The sequence below is a fragment of the Crocuta crocuta genome, unplaced genomic scaffold (genome assembly GCF_008692635.1).
Source record: "Crocuta crocuta isolate KB4526 unplaced genomic scaffold, BGI_CrCroc_1.0 scaffold322, whole genome shotgun sequence".
Lineage (NCBI taxonomy): Eukaryota > Metazoa > Chordata > Mammalia > Carnivora > Hyaenidae > Crocuta > Crocuta crocuta.
Window position 1 is genome coordinate 31086 of NW_027532592.1, and position 17998 is coordinate 49083.

Here is a 17998-nt window from a genome sequence, read left to right on the forward strand (position 1 = left end):
TGCCATATATCCCAGGAATCTGACTTCTCATTATTTATTCTAGACCTAGACATGGGGAAATGAAAGCTTATCAAACAAAAAGCTGTGCAAAAACTTTCATAGCAGCGCTTTATTTTGTTTGTTTGTAATAGCCCCAAACTAGAAACAATTTGTATCCTTCATTGTGAATGGGTAAAATGAGAAATGTGATACAGCAAGAAAAAGAAATGAGCTTTTTTTTATCCCAAAAAAAAAAAAAAGGTTGCAAAGATTTTGAGTAGCTCACAGAATTGCCAGGAAGGCTTGGAAAATGGGTCGGAACTGAGAAAGACCAGCTGTAATGCCACAGCCAAGATCATACCACAGGAGCCAACTAGTATGCATCTCCACTGCCTTTGCTTGGAATTGCAGCTGGCGTCCTGACCTCTAGCACAGGCCATGGGATGCCACATGCTGGCGCTGCTGCCCCCAGAATCTGGAAGTTGTTGTCACCACCATTGTCCTCTGAGGAGGCAGGGAATTCTCCAAACATCCAGGAGGCTTAAGTGCTCATCAGATAAACAAAAGGCAATGCCCACTAAATGACTTGTCTGTCTGGCAAAACCAAGTTCCACCATGTGTTCCAGCAAAATAAAAAATGAACCCAACAAAGAGGAAGTCATAGGCTTTAAGGGATGGTAAAATGAACTTAGGTGTTTGATAAGAAATCCTGACTTTGGTAGGGGGCAGTCAGGCCTAGAAGGCATATCTTTATTGAGGAAGTTAAATTGTCCTTGAAGAATGTCAACAAGATGAAGTAGTTGCCATGAAACAAACTGTATGAATATGGAAGTGCAAATGCATAAAGATATAAATGAAACAAAGATATGCATTTCTTTTTTAGTTAATAAGAAAAAAGCCCACAGAAATTATTGGAAAAACAAAAATGTATGATCTATGTGTGAGTCAAATAATAAGCAAATTAAAACATCACGTGATTAGAACAGTGAAATAAAAGAAACATTTTATTTTGTGTTCTTAATGTTTATTGTGTATTTTTGAGAGAGAGAGAAAGGGAGAGAGAGAGAGTACAAGCAGCAGAGAGACAGCAAGAGAGGGAGACACAGAATCTGAAGCAGGCTCCAGGCCCTGAGCTGTCAGCACAGAGCCTGATGCGGGGCTCGAACCCACGGACCGCGCGATCATGACCTGGGCTAAAGTTGAATGCTTAACAAGCTGAGCCACCTAGGTGCCCCAAGAAACATTTTAAACTGTCACCAAACCTTACAAGATATAAGCTATTTTAGTAGCTTGTAGATATCATGTACATTTGTGTTTAATCTCTTTAGGTTTTTAATAGTTTCCAGTTTTAATTACTGTCTCAAAAATTTTTTCTAATAGTGACTTGTTGCTGTAAATATTTGCTTATAGATCCATTTTCTTTCTATTGATTTCTTGTGGCAAATCACTCTAAAAGTAAACATAAGTTTTAAATATTTTTAATAAAAAATTTTATTGTGAGAACTCTTGGAAGGAGCAGCCAAGATAGCAGAGCAGCATGGAAGTTCTCTGCTTCTCTTGTCCCTGAAATGCAGCTAGATCAGCATTGGACCATTTTGCACACCTAGAAAATTGACCTGGGGATTAACACAACAATATTCATAACTTGAGCCACAGAACTCACTGCGGAGAGGTGAACAGGAGAGAGAGAAGCCACAGAGGGTAGGGAGTGGTATTTTTGGAGAGAAAACAGAGAAAGGGGGGGAAGAGGAAAAGCACTCCCCCCGAAAGTAGCTGGAGATTTAGAGAAAGAGTGGAAGCACCCACAGTTGCCTGAACAAGAGAGGGAGAAAGGAGAAAGGAGAGGACTTCAGTATCATTAGGACTCTATAAACAGGGCAGAACAACATCGGAAATTCCACAGCCCAATACCTTGCAGTGCTCTGATGGGAAGGACGAATCCCCAGGAGATGATAGTGAGGTCCAAGGGGTCCATGGGCCACACGGAGAGAAGCAGTTCCCCTGCTACCGTGCTAGGAGGGAATTTGGTGGAGGCTGTACAGCTTCTCCACAGGCAAAGGTCCCAGCAGACCCCAGAGAATGTGATTGCTGGTATTGGAACAAAAATGCCAGGGTGTGGTAAACCTGACTCGGATTGTGTGTTGTGATTTACCATAATCCCGGAAATGCTGATGCCGTGAGAGCACACGAACTTATTCTGGGACAAGCCAGCATCCCAGTCACAACCTCTGAGCCTCTGCAGCAGTGTGATCACAGGAACGTTCCTAGGGCAAGCCAGAATCTGGCCATTGCTCTGGGAGACCCTCCCCCAGAGGATCGGAGCAGGTCCAAGCCGCAGGGCCCTCAGAAGTGAGGGGTTTGGAAACACAGCACCATCTGAGATAAAATTCGGGAGGAAGGTACCCACTGGAAGGCTGATGGCTTGGACTCTGACGGTGTAGAGGTGGTAAGTGAAAGGAAGCCAGAGACAAAGGAGGGGTACTTGATTGCTGGTGAGGTAGACCACAGAGCTCTGATGCTAGAGACTGAAAAGCTGGTTGATGCCATTTTCACCCCTCCTGCACGTGTGCACACACCCATACATGCTCTACAACAGTCCACCCCAGCAAGCTAAGCAGTGCCGCCTAGCAGAGAATGAGCCATTACACCCAGCTCCATCCAACTGCACCAACCAAGCCCTAGAGGATGACCACAAGTCTCAGCCTGTGTGGTGTATGGAATATAAAGTGTCTCAAAGTTTGACTTCTAGAGGAAACTAGATGTAATTTAATTTGGATTTCATTCTAATCACTGGTCCATCTATTCGGGGTTTTTTGTTGGTTTTGTGTTTTCTTTTTTTCTTTTTTTAATTTTTTAGTGTGTATTTATTTTTGAGAGAGAGAACAGGGAAGGGACAGAGATAGAGGGAGCACAGAATCTGAAGCAGGCTCCAGGCTCTGAGCTGTCAGCACAAACCCCGATGTGAGGCTCAAATTTATGGACCACAAGATCATGACCTAAGCCCAAGTCAGGTGTTCAACTGACTAAGCCACCCAGGTGCCCCCTTTTTTTTCTTCCCTGGATACAGAAAGGGTATCTGTTTTTATATAAAAAATTTTAATTTTTTACTATGTTAAATTTTATATAAATTTTTATATTTTTAATATAATTAAAAATGTTTTACTATATAAATTATTTTTGAAACTTATTTTATTCTACTTTACCTTCTCTAATTCATTTGATTCTATTTCACTGTATACATTTTCTTAGTTTTTAAACATTTTCTTAACTTTTTTCTTTTTCTTTTCGTTTCCCTTTTTTTCCTCTATTCAATCAAGCTTCTTTCAACAACAGGACCAAAACATACTTAAGATCTAGCTTCCTTTATTTGATTTTTTGTGTTGTTTTTAATCTTTTTCATTTTCTTTTTCTTCCTCCAAAATGGCAAAATGAAGGAATTCATCCCAAAAGAAAGAAAAGGAAGAAATGACAGCCAGGGACTTACTCAACACAGATATAACCAAGATGTCTGAACTATAACTTAGAATCATGATTATAAGAACACTAGCTGGGGTTGGAAAAAAATTTAGAATCCCTTTCTGTGGGGATAAAGATGTAAAATCAAGTCAGGACTAAATTAAAAATGCGATAATTGGGATGCAATCTTGAATTGATACCATGTGGCAAGGATGGATGAAGCAGAGCAGTGAATCAGCAATATAAAGGACAAACTTAGGGAGAATAATGGAGCAGAAAAAAGAGGAAAACTAAGTCAAAAGCACATAATATAAGAATTAGAGAACTCAGTGACTCACTAAAAAGGAGTAATATCAGAATCACAGGAGTCCCAGAAGATGAAGAGAGAAAAAGGGGTAGAAGATTTATGTGAGCAAATCATAGCAGACAATTTTCCTAACCTAGGGAAAGACACAGACATCAAAATACAAGAAGTACAGAGAACTCCCAGGAGATTTAACAAAAACTGATCATCAACAAGGCAGAAGTCAAATTCACAAAACACACAGACAAGGAAAAAATTATGAAAGCAGCAAGGGAAAAGAAGTCCCTCACTTATAAGGGAAGACAGATGAGGTTTGCAGCAGACCTATCCACAGAAACTTGGCAGGCCAGAAAGGAATGACAAGGTATATTCAACATGCTGAATCAGAAAGATATGCAGCCAAGAATTCTTTATTCAGCAAGGCTGTCATTCAAAATAGAAGAAATAAAGAGTTTACCAGACAAAAAAAACTAAAGGAATTCATGACCACTAAACCAGCCCTGCAAGAATGTCTAAGGGGGACTCTCTGAGGGGAGAAAGACCAAAAAAAAAAAAAAAAAAAAAAAAAAAAACAAGACCAGAAAGGACCAGAGAACACTACCAGAAACTCCCAACTCTACAGGTGACATAATGACAATAAATTCATACCTTTCAGTACTCACTCTAAATGTCAGTGTGTCTAAACACTCCAATCAAAAGATATGGGGTAACAACATGGATAAGAAAACAATATACATCTATATGCTGTTTTCAAGAGACCCATTTTAGACCTAAAGTCACCTTCAGATTGAAAATAAGGGGATGGAGAACCATCTATCATGCCAAAGATTGGCAAAAGAAAGCCAGAGTAGCCATACTTAAAACAGACAATCTAGATTTTAAAAGAAGCACTGTAACAAGAGATGAAGAAGGTCATTATAATTAAGGGGTCTATACACCAAGATTTAACAATCATAAACATTTATGGTCCAAATGTGATAGCACCCAAATATATAAATCAGTTAATCACAAACGTAAAGAAACTCATTGATAATACTACCATAAGAGTAGGGTGCCGCAACACCTCACTTACAGCAATGGATAGATCATGTAAGCAGAAAATCAACAAGGAAACCATGGCTTTGAATGACACACTGGACCAGATGGACTAAACAGATACATTCAAAACATTTCATCCTAAAGCATTCTTCTCAAGTGCACATTGAACATTCTCCAGAATAGATCACATATTGGGTCACAAATCAGCCCTCAACAAGTTAAAAAAAAAAAAATTGAGATCATACCATGCATATTTTCAGACCATAATGCTATGAAACTCAAAATCAACCACAAGAAAAAATTTAGAAAGACCACAAATACTTTGAGAATAAAGAACAGCCTACTAAAGAATGAATGGGTTAATCAAGAAATTAAAGATAAATAAATAAGTAGTACATGGAAGCCATTGGAAATGAGAATACGGCAGCCCAAAACCTCTGGGATGCAGCAAAGGTGGTCATAAGAAGGAAGTGTATAGCAAATATAGGCCTTCCTTAAAAGGAAGAGACATCTCAGATACACAATCTAACCTTACACCTTAAAGATCTGGGAAAAGAACACCAAATAAAAGCCAAAAACAACAGAAGACAGGAAATAATAAAGATTAGAGCAGAAATCAATGCTTTCGGGAGAAAAAAGCAGATCAATAAAGCCAGGAGCTGGTTCTTTGAAAGAATTAACAAAATTGATAAATCCCTAGCCAGTTTGATCAAAAAGAAAAAGGAAAGGACCCAAATAAGTAAAGCAAAAAATGAAAGAGGAGAGATAACAACCAACACTGCAGAATACAAACAATAATAAGAGAATATGAGCAATTATATGCCAATAAATTTGGCAATCTGGAAGAAATGGAGAAATTCCTAGAAACATATAAACTACCAAAACTTAAACAGGAAGAAATAGAGAATTCGAACAGACTAATAACTAGTAAAGAAATTGAATTGGTTATCAAAAACCTCCCAGAAAACCAGAGACCAGGGCTGGATGGCTTTCCAGAGGAATTCTACCAAACATTTAAAGAAGAGTTAACTCCTATTCTTTTGAAGTTATTCCAAAAAATAGAAATGGAAGGAAAACTTCCAAACTCCTTCTATGAGGCCAACATTACCTTGATCCCAAAACCAGACAAAGACCCCATTAAAAAGAACTATAGACCAGTTTCCCTGATGAACATGGATGCAAAAATTCTCAACAAGATAGTAGCCAACTGAATCCAAAAATGTATTAAAAGAATTATTCACCATGATCAAGTGGGATTTATACCTGGGATGCAGGGCTGGTTCATTATCCACAAATCAATCAATGTGATACATCACATTAATAAAAGGAAGGAAAAGAACCACATGATCCTTTCAATAGACACAGAGAAAGCATTTGACAAAACACAGTATCCTTTCTTCGTAAAAACCCTCAAAAAGGAGAGAAGGATCATACCTCAAGATCATGAAAGCCATTTATGAAAGACCCACTGCAATATCATCCTATATGGAGAAAAACTGAGAACTTTCCCCTTAAGGTCAGAAACACAATAGAGATTATCCACTCCCACCACTGTTTTTCACCATAGTATTTGAAGTCCTAACCTCAGCAATCAACACAAGGAAATAAAAGGCATCCAAATCGGCAAGGAGGAAGTCAAATTTTCACTCCTCACAGACAACACGATATTCTATATGGAAAACCCAAAAGATTCCACCAAAAATTTGCTAGAACTAATTCATGAATTCAGCAAAGTTGTAGGATATAAAATTAATGCACAGAAATCAGTGGCATTTCTATACACCAATAATGAAGCAGCAGAAAGGGAAATCAAGGAATCAATACCATTTACAATTGCACTAAAATTCATAAAATACCTAGGAATAAACCTACCAAAGAACTGAAAAACCTATACACTGAAAACTATAGAAAGTTTATGAAATATATTGAAGAAGTCACACCAAAAAATGGAAAAATATTCTATGCTCATGGACTGGAGGAACAAATATTGTTAAAATGTCTATATTGCCCAAAGCAATCTACATATTCAATGCGATCCCTATCAAAATAACACCAGCATTCTTTTTTTTTTTTTCCCCCTTTTTTTTTGGACTTTACTTTTTATTTATTTTTTTTTTTTTATAGTTTATTGTCAAGGTGGTTTCCATATAACACCCAGTGCTATCAGGATTCTTCACAGTACTAGAACAAACAATCCTAAAATTTGTATGGAGCCACAAAAGACCTCAAATTACCAACGCAATTCTGAAAAAAACCAAAGCTGGAGGCATTACAATTCAAGACTTCAAGATGTACTACAAAGCTGTCATCATCAAGACAATATGGTAGTGGCATAAGAACAGACACATAGATCAATGGAACAGAATAGAAAACCCAGAGGTGGACCCACAAACATATGCCAACTAATCTTTGACAAAGCATAAAAGACTATCCAATGGAATAAAGATGGTCTCTTCAGTAAATGGTGTTGGGAAAACTGGACACCAACATGCAGAGGAATGAACCTGGACCACATTCTTATACCATACACAAAAATAAACTCAAAATGGATGAAAGACCTAAATGTAAGACAGAAAGCCATCAAAATCCTAAAGGAGAAAACAAGCAAAAACCTCTTTGATCTTTCCCACAGCATTCTTACTCAATATATCTCCAGATGTTTCCAGAGGCAAGGGAAACCAAAGGAAAAATGAACTATTGGGGGGCCCCTGGGTGGCTTAGTCGGTTAAGCGTCCGACTTTTGCTTAGGTCATGATCTCGTGGTTCATGGGTTCAGGCCCCGCATCAGGCTCTGTGCTGACTGCCAGCTCAGAGCCTGGAGCCTGTTTCAGTCTGTGACTCCCTCTCTCTCTCTGACCCTCCCCTGCTCATACTGTCTGTCTCTCTCTCTCTCCTAGAAATAAATAAAACATTTTTTAAAAAAAAGAACTATTGGGACCTCATCAAGATAAAAAGCTTCTGCACAGGGGAGGAAATAATCAGCAAAACTAAAAGGCAACCAAAGGAATGGGAGAAGACATTTGCAAATGACATATCAGGTAAAAGGATGGTAGCCAAAATCTGTAAAAAACTTATCAAACTCAATACCCAAAAAAACCCACAAATAATCCAGTGAAGAAATGGGCAAAAGAAATGAACAGACACTTTTCTAAAGACACCAGATGGCTAACACAAACGTGAAAAAAATGCTCAACACCACTCATCATCAGAGAAACACAAATCAAAACCACAATGAGATACCACTTCACATCAGTCAAAATGGCTAAAATTAACAACTCAGGCAACAAGAGATATTGGAGAGAATGCAGAGAAAGAGGAACCATTTTGCATTGCTGATGGGAATGCAAACTAGTGCAGCCACTCTGGAAAACAGTGTGGAGGTTCCTCAGAAAATTAGAAGTAGAACTAACCTATGACCCAGCAATTGCGCTACTAGGTATTTATCCAAAGGATACAGGTGTGCTGTTTCAAAGGGGCACATTCACCCCAATGTTTACAGCACCGCTATCGACAACGATCAAAATATGGAAAGAGCTCAAATGTCCACTGATAGATGAATAGATAAAGAAGATGTGGTATATTTATATAATGGAGTATTACTCAGCAATCAAAAAGAATGAAATCTTACCATTTTCAACAACATGGATGGAAGTAAAGTGTATTATGCTAAGCAAAATTAGTCAGAGAAAAACAAATATCATATGATTTCACTCATGTGGAATTTAATATACAAAACAAATGAACATAAGGGAAAGGAAGCAAAAATAATATAAAAACAGGGAGGGGGACAGGGGCGCCTGGGTGGCTCAGTTAAGTGTCCAACTTTAGCTCAGGTCATAATCTCACAGCCCATGAGTTTGAGCCCTGCATCAGGCTCTGTGCTGACAACTTGGAGCCTGGAGCCTGTTTCCGATTCTGTGTCTCCCTCAAAAATTAGTCTCAAAAAATTTAGTCTCTCTCAAAAATTAATGAACATTAAAAAAATTTCTAAAGCAGGGAGAGGGACAAAACATAAGAGACTCTTAAATATGGAGAACAAGCTGAGGGTTGCTGGAGGGATTGCAGGTGGAGGGATGGGCTAAATGGGCAAGGGGCATTAAGGAGAACACTTGTTCTTATGAGCACTGGATGTTCTATGTAGGCAATGAATCACTGGATTCTACTCCTGAAATCATTATTGCACAATGCTAACTAACTTAGATGAAAATTTTTTAAAAACTTCTAAAAAAATATTTTGTTTTTGTTTAGAATTCAGTGCTGTCTTCTGAATTTTGAGTTAGTTGATCAACATTTTCTAGTTATATATAACTAAATACATATCTAATGCTTTATAACTTAGATATGTATTTAGTTATATACATTTGATTATAAAAATAAATTAATATGAATTTATAAATATAAATATAAAATCAAAGAAATCTAATTAAATACATATTTAAATGCTTTTATAAACACATATGTAGAATTTATATTAATTGCAGTCTTTGGTGTTTTCCCTAGTGTCTTTGACATTAAGGTAAAATCTCTTAGGAACTTATTTTAGGATTTTCTGTATACAACATACTCTCATCAGCAAACAGACAATTTTACTTTTCCCTTTCCAATTTGGATGCCTTTTTTTTCTTGCCTAATTTCTCTGGTTAGGACTTCCAATACTGTGTTGGATAAGAGGGATGAGGATAGAAATCCTTGTCTTGTTCCTGATATTAGAGGAAAAGCTTTCACCACTGAGTATGATGTTAGCTATCTTTTCATATATTGCATTTGTTATGTTTCTTCTATACATAATTTGTAAAAGAGTTTTTATCATAAATGGATGTTAAATTTTGTCAAATGTTTTTTTCTGTGTCTACTGAGATAATCATATGATTTTTGTCTTTCATTCTATTAATGTGATGTAACTCATTTATTGATTAGCATATATTGAACCATCCTTGCTTCTGAGGGATAAATCCCACTTGATCATTATGTGTGATCTTCTGAATATGCTGTTGAATTTGCTGGCATGTTATTGAGAATTTTTGCACCTATATTCATCAGGGATATCGAGCTGTAATTTTTTCTGGCTTTGTAAAATGAATTTGGGACCGTTCCCTTCTCTTTGATTTTTTGGAAGAGTTTAAGAAGTATAGGCATTACTTCTTCTGTAAATGTTGGCACGTTTATCAGTAAAGCCTTTATTTTTAATAATAGTCATCTGCTGGATTTGACCAACAAAGCCTGGGGCAGCGGATGACAGATTACTCCAGACGCCTGAATCAGAGGAGAGGACACGGGGCCAAGCGCTCTCTCTAGTGGCGATGGCCCTGAGCAAAGCTCTTCTCCAGTTTTTATTGAGAATCTTATCAGTACATTTCAAGAGGTGCAGGGGAAGGGGATGGGTAGTTTCAAAAATAGGAACAAAGCATACTAAAAAATTATTGGAGGAACAGTACAATCAGGGTGACATGCAAGCAGGCAATGGGAACATGACGGGCAGTATATGTGTCGTAGGAAGGAGGTTGTTTTACTACTTTAGATTAAGCATTTACAGAGTGGGGAAACATGTTGATCCACAGGCAAGGTCAGGCTGTCTTCAGCCTTGATGTTTCAAAGGGGACCCCATTTTCCTGGTCTGCTTTGCTGCTTCTCAACCAGCCATTTCCCAAGCTGCAAACACTCCTTACTTACATTTTAGCCAGCCAGGCACTGTGGGCTTCCACAGCCATCCTAATGGATATGAAGTTGTATCCCACCACGGTTTTGACTTACATTTCCCTAATGATTAATGATGTTGAGTATCTTTTCACATGCTTATTGGCTATTTGTGTAATCTTCTCTGGATAAATGCTATCCAAGTCCTTTGCCTATTTTTAAATTGTTTTTGTTCTGTTGTTGTTGAGTTTTAGACAATCACTATATATGCTGTATATTAATCCCTTGTGTTATATGTGATATGCAAATATTTTCTTCCATTCTATGTGTTGCCATTTTACTCTATTGATAGTGTCTTTTGATGCAAATAGTTTTAAATTTCGATGACATCAAATTTGTCTATTTTTCCTTTAGTTGCCTATGCCTTTGGAGCCATACCCAAAAAATCAATGTCAAATCTAATGCCTTGAAAGTTTCTGTCTGCTTTCTTCTAAGAATTTTATAGTTTCAGCTTTTATGTTTAAAGAATGCACTATTGATATACCTAACAACTTGGATGGATGCTGAGTTAAAAAGCCAATTTCAAGTGTTGCATATTGTATGATTCCACTTATAGAATATTTTTTAATGTTTATTTATTTTTTGAGAGAGAAAGAGCATGATCAGGGAGAAGGGGCAGAGAGAGCTAGGGAGAGAATCCCAATCAGGTTCCATGCTGTCAGCACAGAACCCAATGTGGGGCTCGATTCCACAAACCATGATTTCGTGACCAGAGCTGAAATCAAGAGTTAGATGCTTAACCAACTGAGCCACCCCAGTGCCCCCATTAATAGAAGATTTTAGAGGTGACAAAATTATAGTAATTGAAAACAGTGGTTGCTGGAAGTTTAAGTCAGCAGGCAGTTGTGACTTTTTTTTTTTTAGTTTATTGTCAAGTTGGTTTCCATATAACACCCAGTGCTCATCCCCACAAATGCCCTCCTCTATGCCCATCATCCCCCTTTCCCTATCCCAACCCCCATCAGCCCTCAGTTTGTTCTTGGCATTCAAGAGTCTCTCATGGTTTGCCTCCCTCCCTCTCCNTAGAGGTTTCATGGTTTCCTGTCTCACTTTCAGGTCCTTTATCCATTTTGAGTTTATTTTTGTGTATGGTGTGATAAAATGATCTAGTTTCATTCTTCTGCATGTTGCTGTCCAGTTCTCCCAGCACAATCTGTTAAAGAGGCTGTCTTTTATCACTGGATACTCTTTCCTGCTTTGTCAAAGATTAGTTGGCATATGTTTGTGGGACCACTTCTGGGTTTTCTATTCTGTTCCATTGGTCTATGTGTCTGTTTTTGTGCCAATACCATACTGTCTTGATGATGACAGCTTTGTAGTAGAGGCTAAAGTCTGGGATGGTGATGCCTCCCGTTTTGNTCAGTTTATTTCTGTTGCTTCATTTTTGGTGTATAAAAATGCAACCGATTTCTGTACACTGACTTTGTACCCTGCGACTTTGCTGAATTCATGGATCAGTTCTAGTAGGCTTCTGGTGGAGTCTGTTGTTTTCCACATAGAATATCATGTCATCTGCGAAAAGTGAAAGTTTGACTTTTTCTTCGCCAATTCTGATGCCTTTGATTTCCTTTTGTTGTCTGATGGCTGATGCTAGGACTTCCAGCACTATGTTAAACAGCAGTGGTGAGAGTGGACATCCCTGTCGTGTTCCTGATCTCAGGGGGAAAGCTCTCAGTNTATTGTTTTGAGCAGTTCTTTAGCTATCAATTCTTCCTGGAATTTCTTTGGAGGAGAGTTCTTCCGTTTCATCATTTTGGTTAGCTTTCTATCTCTTGTTAGTAAAAGCTTGTTATGTACTCTCCTGTGAGTGCTGCTGTACCAAAGAAGGCTCTGACTGTCCAGGGCCTGTCTGTTCAGAAAGTGTTCTTTGAATGGTGTCTCTTGGTCTCTCTTGTTGAGACCTTGGTTATTTTATTTTCCTACTCATAATGGTATTTGGGACTCTCTACCATGTGTTCTTTGGCTTGTTTCTTGAGGTAGCTGCTATAAAGTTTTCTCAGCGGACTCTGTCTCCTTTTCCTCCCAAACTCCTGGGTTCTGTAAGGGTTCCTACGACTACAGGCCTTCTCTGTTTGAGAGATGGGGGTGAGTGAAATGTACAGAACTCCCTACTTCTCCGCCATCTTGCCTCCTCCCCAGTTGTGACTCTTAAGAGTTAACCTTATGGACTTTCTTCTTTCTGATGGAACATTTCTTTCTTTTTTTTTTTTTAGAAATTTAAAAAAAAATTTTATGTTTTATTTATTTCTGAGAGAGGGAGAGAGGCAGCATGAACAGGGGAAGGTCAGAGAGAGAGGGAGACACAGAATCTGAAACAGGCTCCAGGCTCTGAGCTGCCAACACAGAGCTCGACACGGGGCTCAAACCCACGAACCGTGAGATCATGACCCGAGCCGAAGTTGGACGCCCAACTGACTGAGCCACCCAGTTGCCCCTGATGGAACATTTCTACAATCTATATTCTATAACATTTCTATATTGTGGTGATGTTTACATAAATCTAGACATGTGATACAATTTCACAGAACTATATAAGAAAAGGAGAAATCTGTAAAACAGAATTGAAAAATCCTAATAATCTTAATACCCCAGTGAATAGTGCTGCCTCATCAATTTCCTGGGTTTGACAATTGATGCACTAAGATTACATAAAACTGTTGTTATTGGGGAAAGCTAAACTCACTTCTTGTGAGTCAAACTATTTCAAAAAATTCTTTTTAAGATATAATTATAACTATTTTTTTGAAATAGCACTGCATATTATTTGGAAACCAACTTGACAATAAACTGTTTATAAAAAGAAAAAATTCTTTAACATTTTCCCATTGTACTAAGAGTAAAATCCAAAATATTTTCCATACCTACAATGCTTAGCACGATGTAGCCTCTATCTTTTATCTAACTTTTTCCTGTACTATTTTCTCTCTTACTACTTTCTAGCCCTTGTATCTCTTTCAATTCTTCAAACATAGTAATCCCTCCCCTACCTCAGAGCCTTTGTAACTCGTGTTCATTCTATCTGGAATGCTCCTCTCACAGTCGCATTGTGAAAGAACTATACTCTCTTCTGAGTTGTGAGATTTTTTTCTTCCTTATTTGTTCAACAAATACTTACAAATACAGGTTTAGGAGGCAGAGCCTCAAGGCAGCACTGCAGTTTTAGACATATTGGCTTGAAATGTTTGTAAGACAAACAAAATCATTGTTAAGAATCAAGTTAGATACATTGATATTGAACTAGATATAAAATTTGGGATCGGGACCATACAATTTGAGCAGTTTTATGGGAACAGAATGATACTTGAAGTCATGTGATTGAATGAGATTACCTAGGAAGAGAATGTAGTATGAGAAGTGTGCTGAAAGGAAGAGACCAAGCTCTGGGGATCTACAACGGAGCAAGGAGCAAATGGTATCATGGAAGCCAAGTAAGAGGGTGTTTCAAATAGTCCAATGTATCAAATGCTGCTGAAAACTCAGATGAAATGAACAAAACCTATTTTAAGTTTCAAAATGTGTAAAGCCATATACTGATGTTATAACTAGAAAAGTACTTTAAAAAACAATAATACTAAGCTTGAGATCACCATAGGGAAATTTGTCATAGATTCCTCATAGTAAAATAAACTGGCATGGTCCTTTTAGAAATAGTTTCAATAATATGTATCAAGAATGTTTAAAGTATTCATAGCTTGTGACCCAGTAATCTCGTTTCCCAGAATCTCATCAAAAGAAATAGTCCTAACTGTGGAAAAGACTGTACATCTGATGATATCCGTGGTAATAATATTTATAATAGTGAAAGAATAAAGTTACCAAATGTCCAAAGGGGAGTGTTAAATCAATGTGGACAATTCACTCAGTGGAATATCGTGCTATCATTAAAAAAGATGATTATAGGGGCGCCTGGGTAGCTTAGTCGGTTAAGCGTCTGACCGCAGCTCAGGTCATGATCTCACGGTTGGTGGGTTCCAGCCCGGTGTCGGGCTCTGTGCTGATAGCCAGCTCAGAGCCTGGAGCCTGTTTCAGATTCTGTGTCACCCTCTCTCTCTGTCCCTCCCCTGCTCACACTGCCTCTCTCTCTCTCTCTCAGAAATAAATAAAAACATAAAAAAAATTTTTTAATGTTTATATAGACTTCCAGTTAAACAACATGGATACATAATAGTAGACCTCATTTGGTAAATTCTAGGAAATATAATAAAAATTTTTAATATTTTTATAATTGCTGTGTGTTAATTTTTGCCATATTTATAAAATAATCCTTAATGACCATGAATTATATATTCTTAATGAAAAAAATGTTTTAAGCTTGTTTGCGTGATTGTCTTAACTTTTTCTTCACCTATCCTTTTTTATATTATTTTTTATTTTTAATCCTATCTTATTCTATGCTACGTTTATTTATTCCCTTTGCAGTTATATGAAAGACAGTTGTATTTAAAAGTCTGAAGAGTGAATATAATTTTCAGGAATAAAATTTAAAATATCCATTATTTATTATTTACCAAGCAACCTATATTTCTCCATCAAAAATCAATAAATGTGTATGCTTCAGAGGTTCTTACCTAACCACATTCACTCTGAAAATTAGATTAAATCCTATTATATAATCCCATAGTCCCAATGAATACACCCTGACACTCATCATAGCAATCTCAAAGGCTCCTTTGCTGGTGGTTGACATTTCTAGGAAGTTAACTGAAGCATTATTGAAGGATTAGGGCAGAAGGAAGCCATGGAATATTTGGACTGGCTCTCATCTGACATTTTATTTTAGGGATTCCCCATAATGAAAACATCACCTCTATTCCAAAAATACCTATTAGGAAAAATTCCAGGCTGTTCAGCTTCTCCTTAAATCTCATTAGAAAAAGAGGAAGCATATCAGATCTATTGTTATACTAAGAGAAGTTTGGTTAAAGCCTCCAGATATCATTTGAAACCTACCTTGAAAGAAGATGTTGTTTTGAAGTCAGATTCATATAGAAATAATTCTGACAGATCAGTTTTAGAAACTCCATTATGGATTTCATTAAGATTAAGACATAATTTGGGGAGCTTGGGTGGCTCAGTCAGTTAAGCATTTGTCTTCACTCAGGTCATGATCTCACAGTTCATGGGTTCGAGCCCTCCATCGGGCTCTGTGCTGACAGCTCAGAGCCTGGAGCCTGCTTCCTATTCTGTGTCTCCCTCTCTCTCTGCCCCTCCCCTTCTTGTGCTCTGTCTCTCTCTCTCTCAAAAATGAATAGACATTTTTAAAAAATTAAGATGTAATTTATTTAAAGGTCCCCATAATGTCAATTCATTCAAGAATCTGATTATGTATATTATTTTCAACATGTTGGAAAAGGTATTATAACTTCTTTTTAATTCATAAAGTTCAATGGGGGAGGAAGTCCTACGGTAGAAAAAACCTGATCTTGAAAATGTGGTAAATCTATAAATACAAATAATGTCTTAGCTAAGACAACAAATTCAATACATCATGATATAATTTCAGAATAATTTTGTCTATGGAAAGTAAAAAGAGGATTTTTTGTTTTTGTTTTTTTACAGAATTCCAAAATACTTAGCAAGGAGCTGGCCACTTTAGGACAGAAGCCTGTCATATTTACAAGTCTGAAGAAAAGATTTTATTATCCAGATAGTAAAATGAAGAATGGGTATTTAATTTTAAACTTCATATATAAATTTCATTTTTTTAATTTTGTAAAATAACTATCAGAAATTCAAAGCAAAAGAAATTATAAAAACCTAGTGAAATTCCATGGAATATCTTATATGTAGTTGCCAAGTGGCTTCTTTCATGATACACACAAAAAATTGCAATAATCAGAGCTGGGTACCAACTTAGAAAATGCTAGTCACACTTCTTGATTATAGTTTTATCATTTCATATTAATAGCTAAACTTCAGTCCAAATGCCTTATTCAGGATGTTGGCAAATCCATGCAATATCTCAAAACATTTCCTGGCAGTTCAGAAAAGTGAACCACAGTGTTTTAACTGATGCTGAAATTATTACCAGCATCAGTACCCATATCCACAACAATTGTTCCTTGGTTCAGGAGACAAGGAAGGAAATAGACATTATGATAGAGGTGAACCCAGGTGAAATAGAAAAGAGGGTGCACAAAACAAGGCTTGGATAAAAGGGAATCAAGGAGGACTTCCCTAAAGAGATAAAACCCACATTATTGAAAAGAAATAAAAGTTAGTCAATTGGGAGAACATTCCAGAGAGGCGACGTACACAAGGGCCTCTGAGCAGAGACCTGAGAAAGCAGAAAGCAATGCATTTCAGGAGATGCAAAGAAGTTGAACTCATGAGTAAAGTCAAGGGTGACATTCAGAGAAGATACTTTTTTAAACATCTTAATAGCTTGGGGCTAAAATTCCTGCTGATTTTATAAAACTCTGGGAGTTGGGAGAACTCTGGGAGTCATTATAAAACCAATTAAAGGGTTGTCTGATTTAGCAGGTAGGTAGGAAATTATAGGTACGGTTTGTTTCTGTTAAGAGGAGACATAGTTGCCTTCTTCTTAGGAGGAATGGATCTAGTTCTCACCATTAAGTGTTTTGCATGGTTTTTTGTAGATGCTCCTTTATCAAGATGAGGAAGTTCCCCTCCATTGCTTGCTTAGCTGAGCATGTTCATCATCAGTGGGTGTGAGATTTTTGTCAAATGCTTTTTCTGCATCTACTGATGTGATTATATACTTTTTCATTTTTAACCTATTGATGTGATGGATTACATTAATTGATTTTTAATGTTGAACCAGACTTGCATAAGCGGAATAAATCCCATTTGGTCGTGGTATATAATTCTTTTTACACATTGTTGAATTCAAAGGATCTGTAACTTTTCCTGTAATGTCTTTATCTGATATTGGTATTAGGGTATCTGGCTTTCTCTATTGTTCTTCTGTTTTCAATTTACTGATTTCCATTGCAATGTTTTTCTTCTGGTTCCTCTAGGTTTATATTGCTTTTTTCCCCTCTAGTTTTCTAAGGTGGAAGCTTAGAGTATTGAGTTTAGGTCTTTCTTCTTTTCTAAATATGCATTTAATACCATACATTTCCCTCTAAGCCTTTCTTTCCCTGAAGCCCCCAAAGTTTGGTAAGTTGTATTTTTTCATTTGTTCAAAACATTTTTTCATTTTCATTTTGTTCAAAATATTTTTAAATTTCCATTCAGATTTCTTCCTTGACTTATGTGTTATTTAGAAGTGTTTAATCTCCAAACATCAGGGATTTTTTTCCAGCTATCTTTCTGTTATTTAATTCTAGCTTAATTATGTAGTATTTTGAGAGCATACTTTGTATAATTTCTATTTTTTTAAATTTCTTAAGGTGTGTTTTGTGACCCAAGATATGGTGTGTTATGGTGAATGTTCTATGAGAGCTTGAGAAGAATGTATATTCTTCTGTTGTTGGATGAGACATTCTTTATACGTCAATTAGATCCACTTGATTGATGATGCTGTTCGGTTTAATTATGTCCTTACTAATTTCCTGCCTGCTG

At 37.0% G+C, this 17998-nt stretch overlaps 1 protein-coding gene across 1 annotated transcript in view; it reads left to right on the forward strand.

Moving 5' to 3' along the window:
- CATSPERE (catsper channel auxiliary subunit epsilon) overlaps positions 1-17998 on the forward strand; it is a 92405-nt gene that overhangs the window by 6736 nt on the left and 67671 nt on the right. Inside the window, exon 2 of the mRNA XM_077779906.1 lies at positions 16031-16137. Within this exon, the coding sequence (XP_077636032.1) occupies positions 16031-16137 (107 nt within the window). The remainder of the gene's footprint in view (positions 1-16030; positions 16138-17998) is intronic.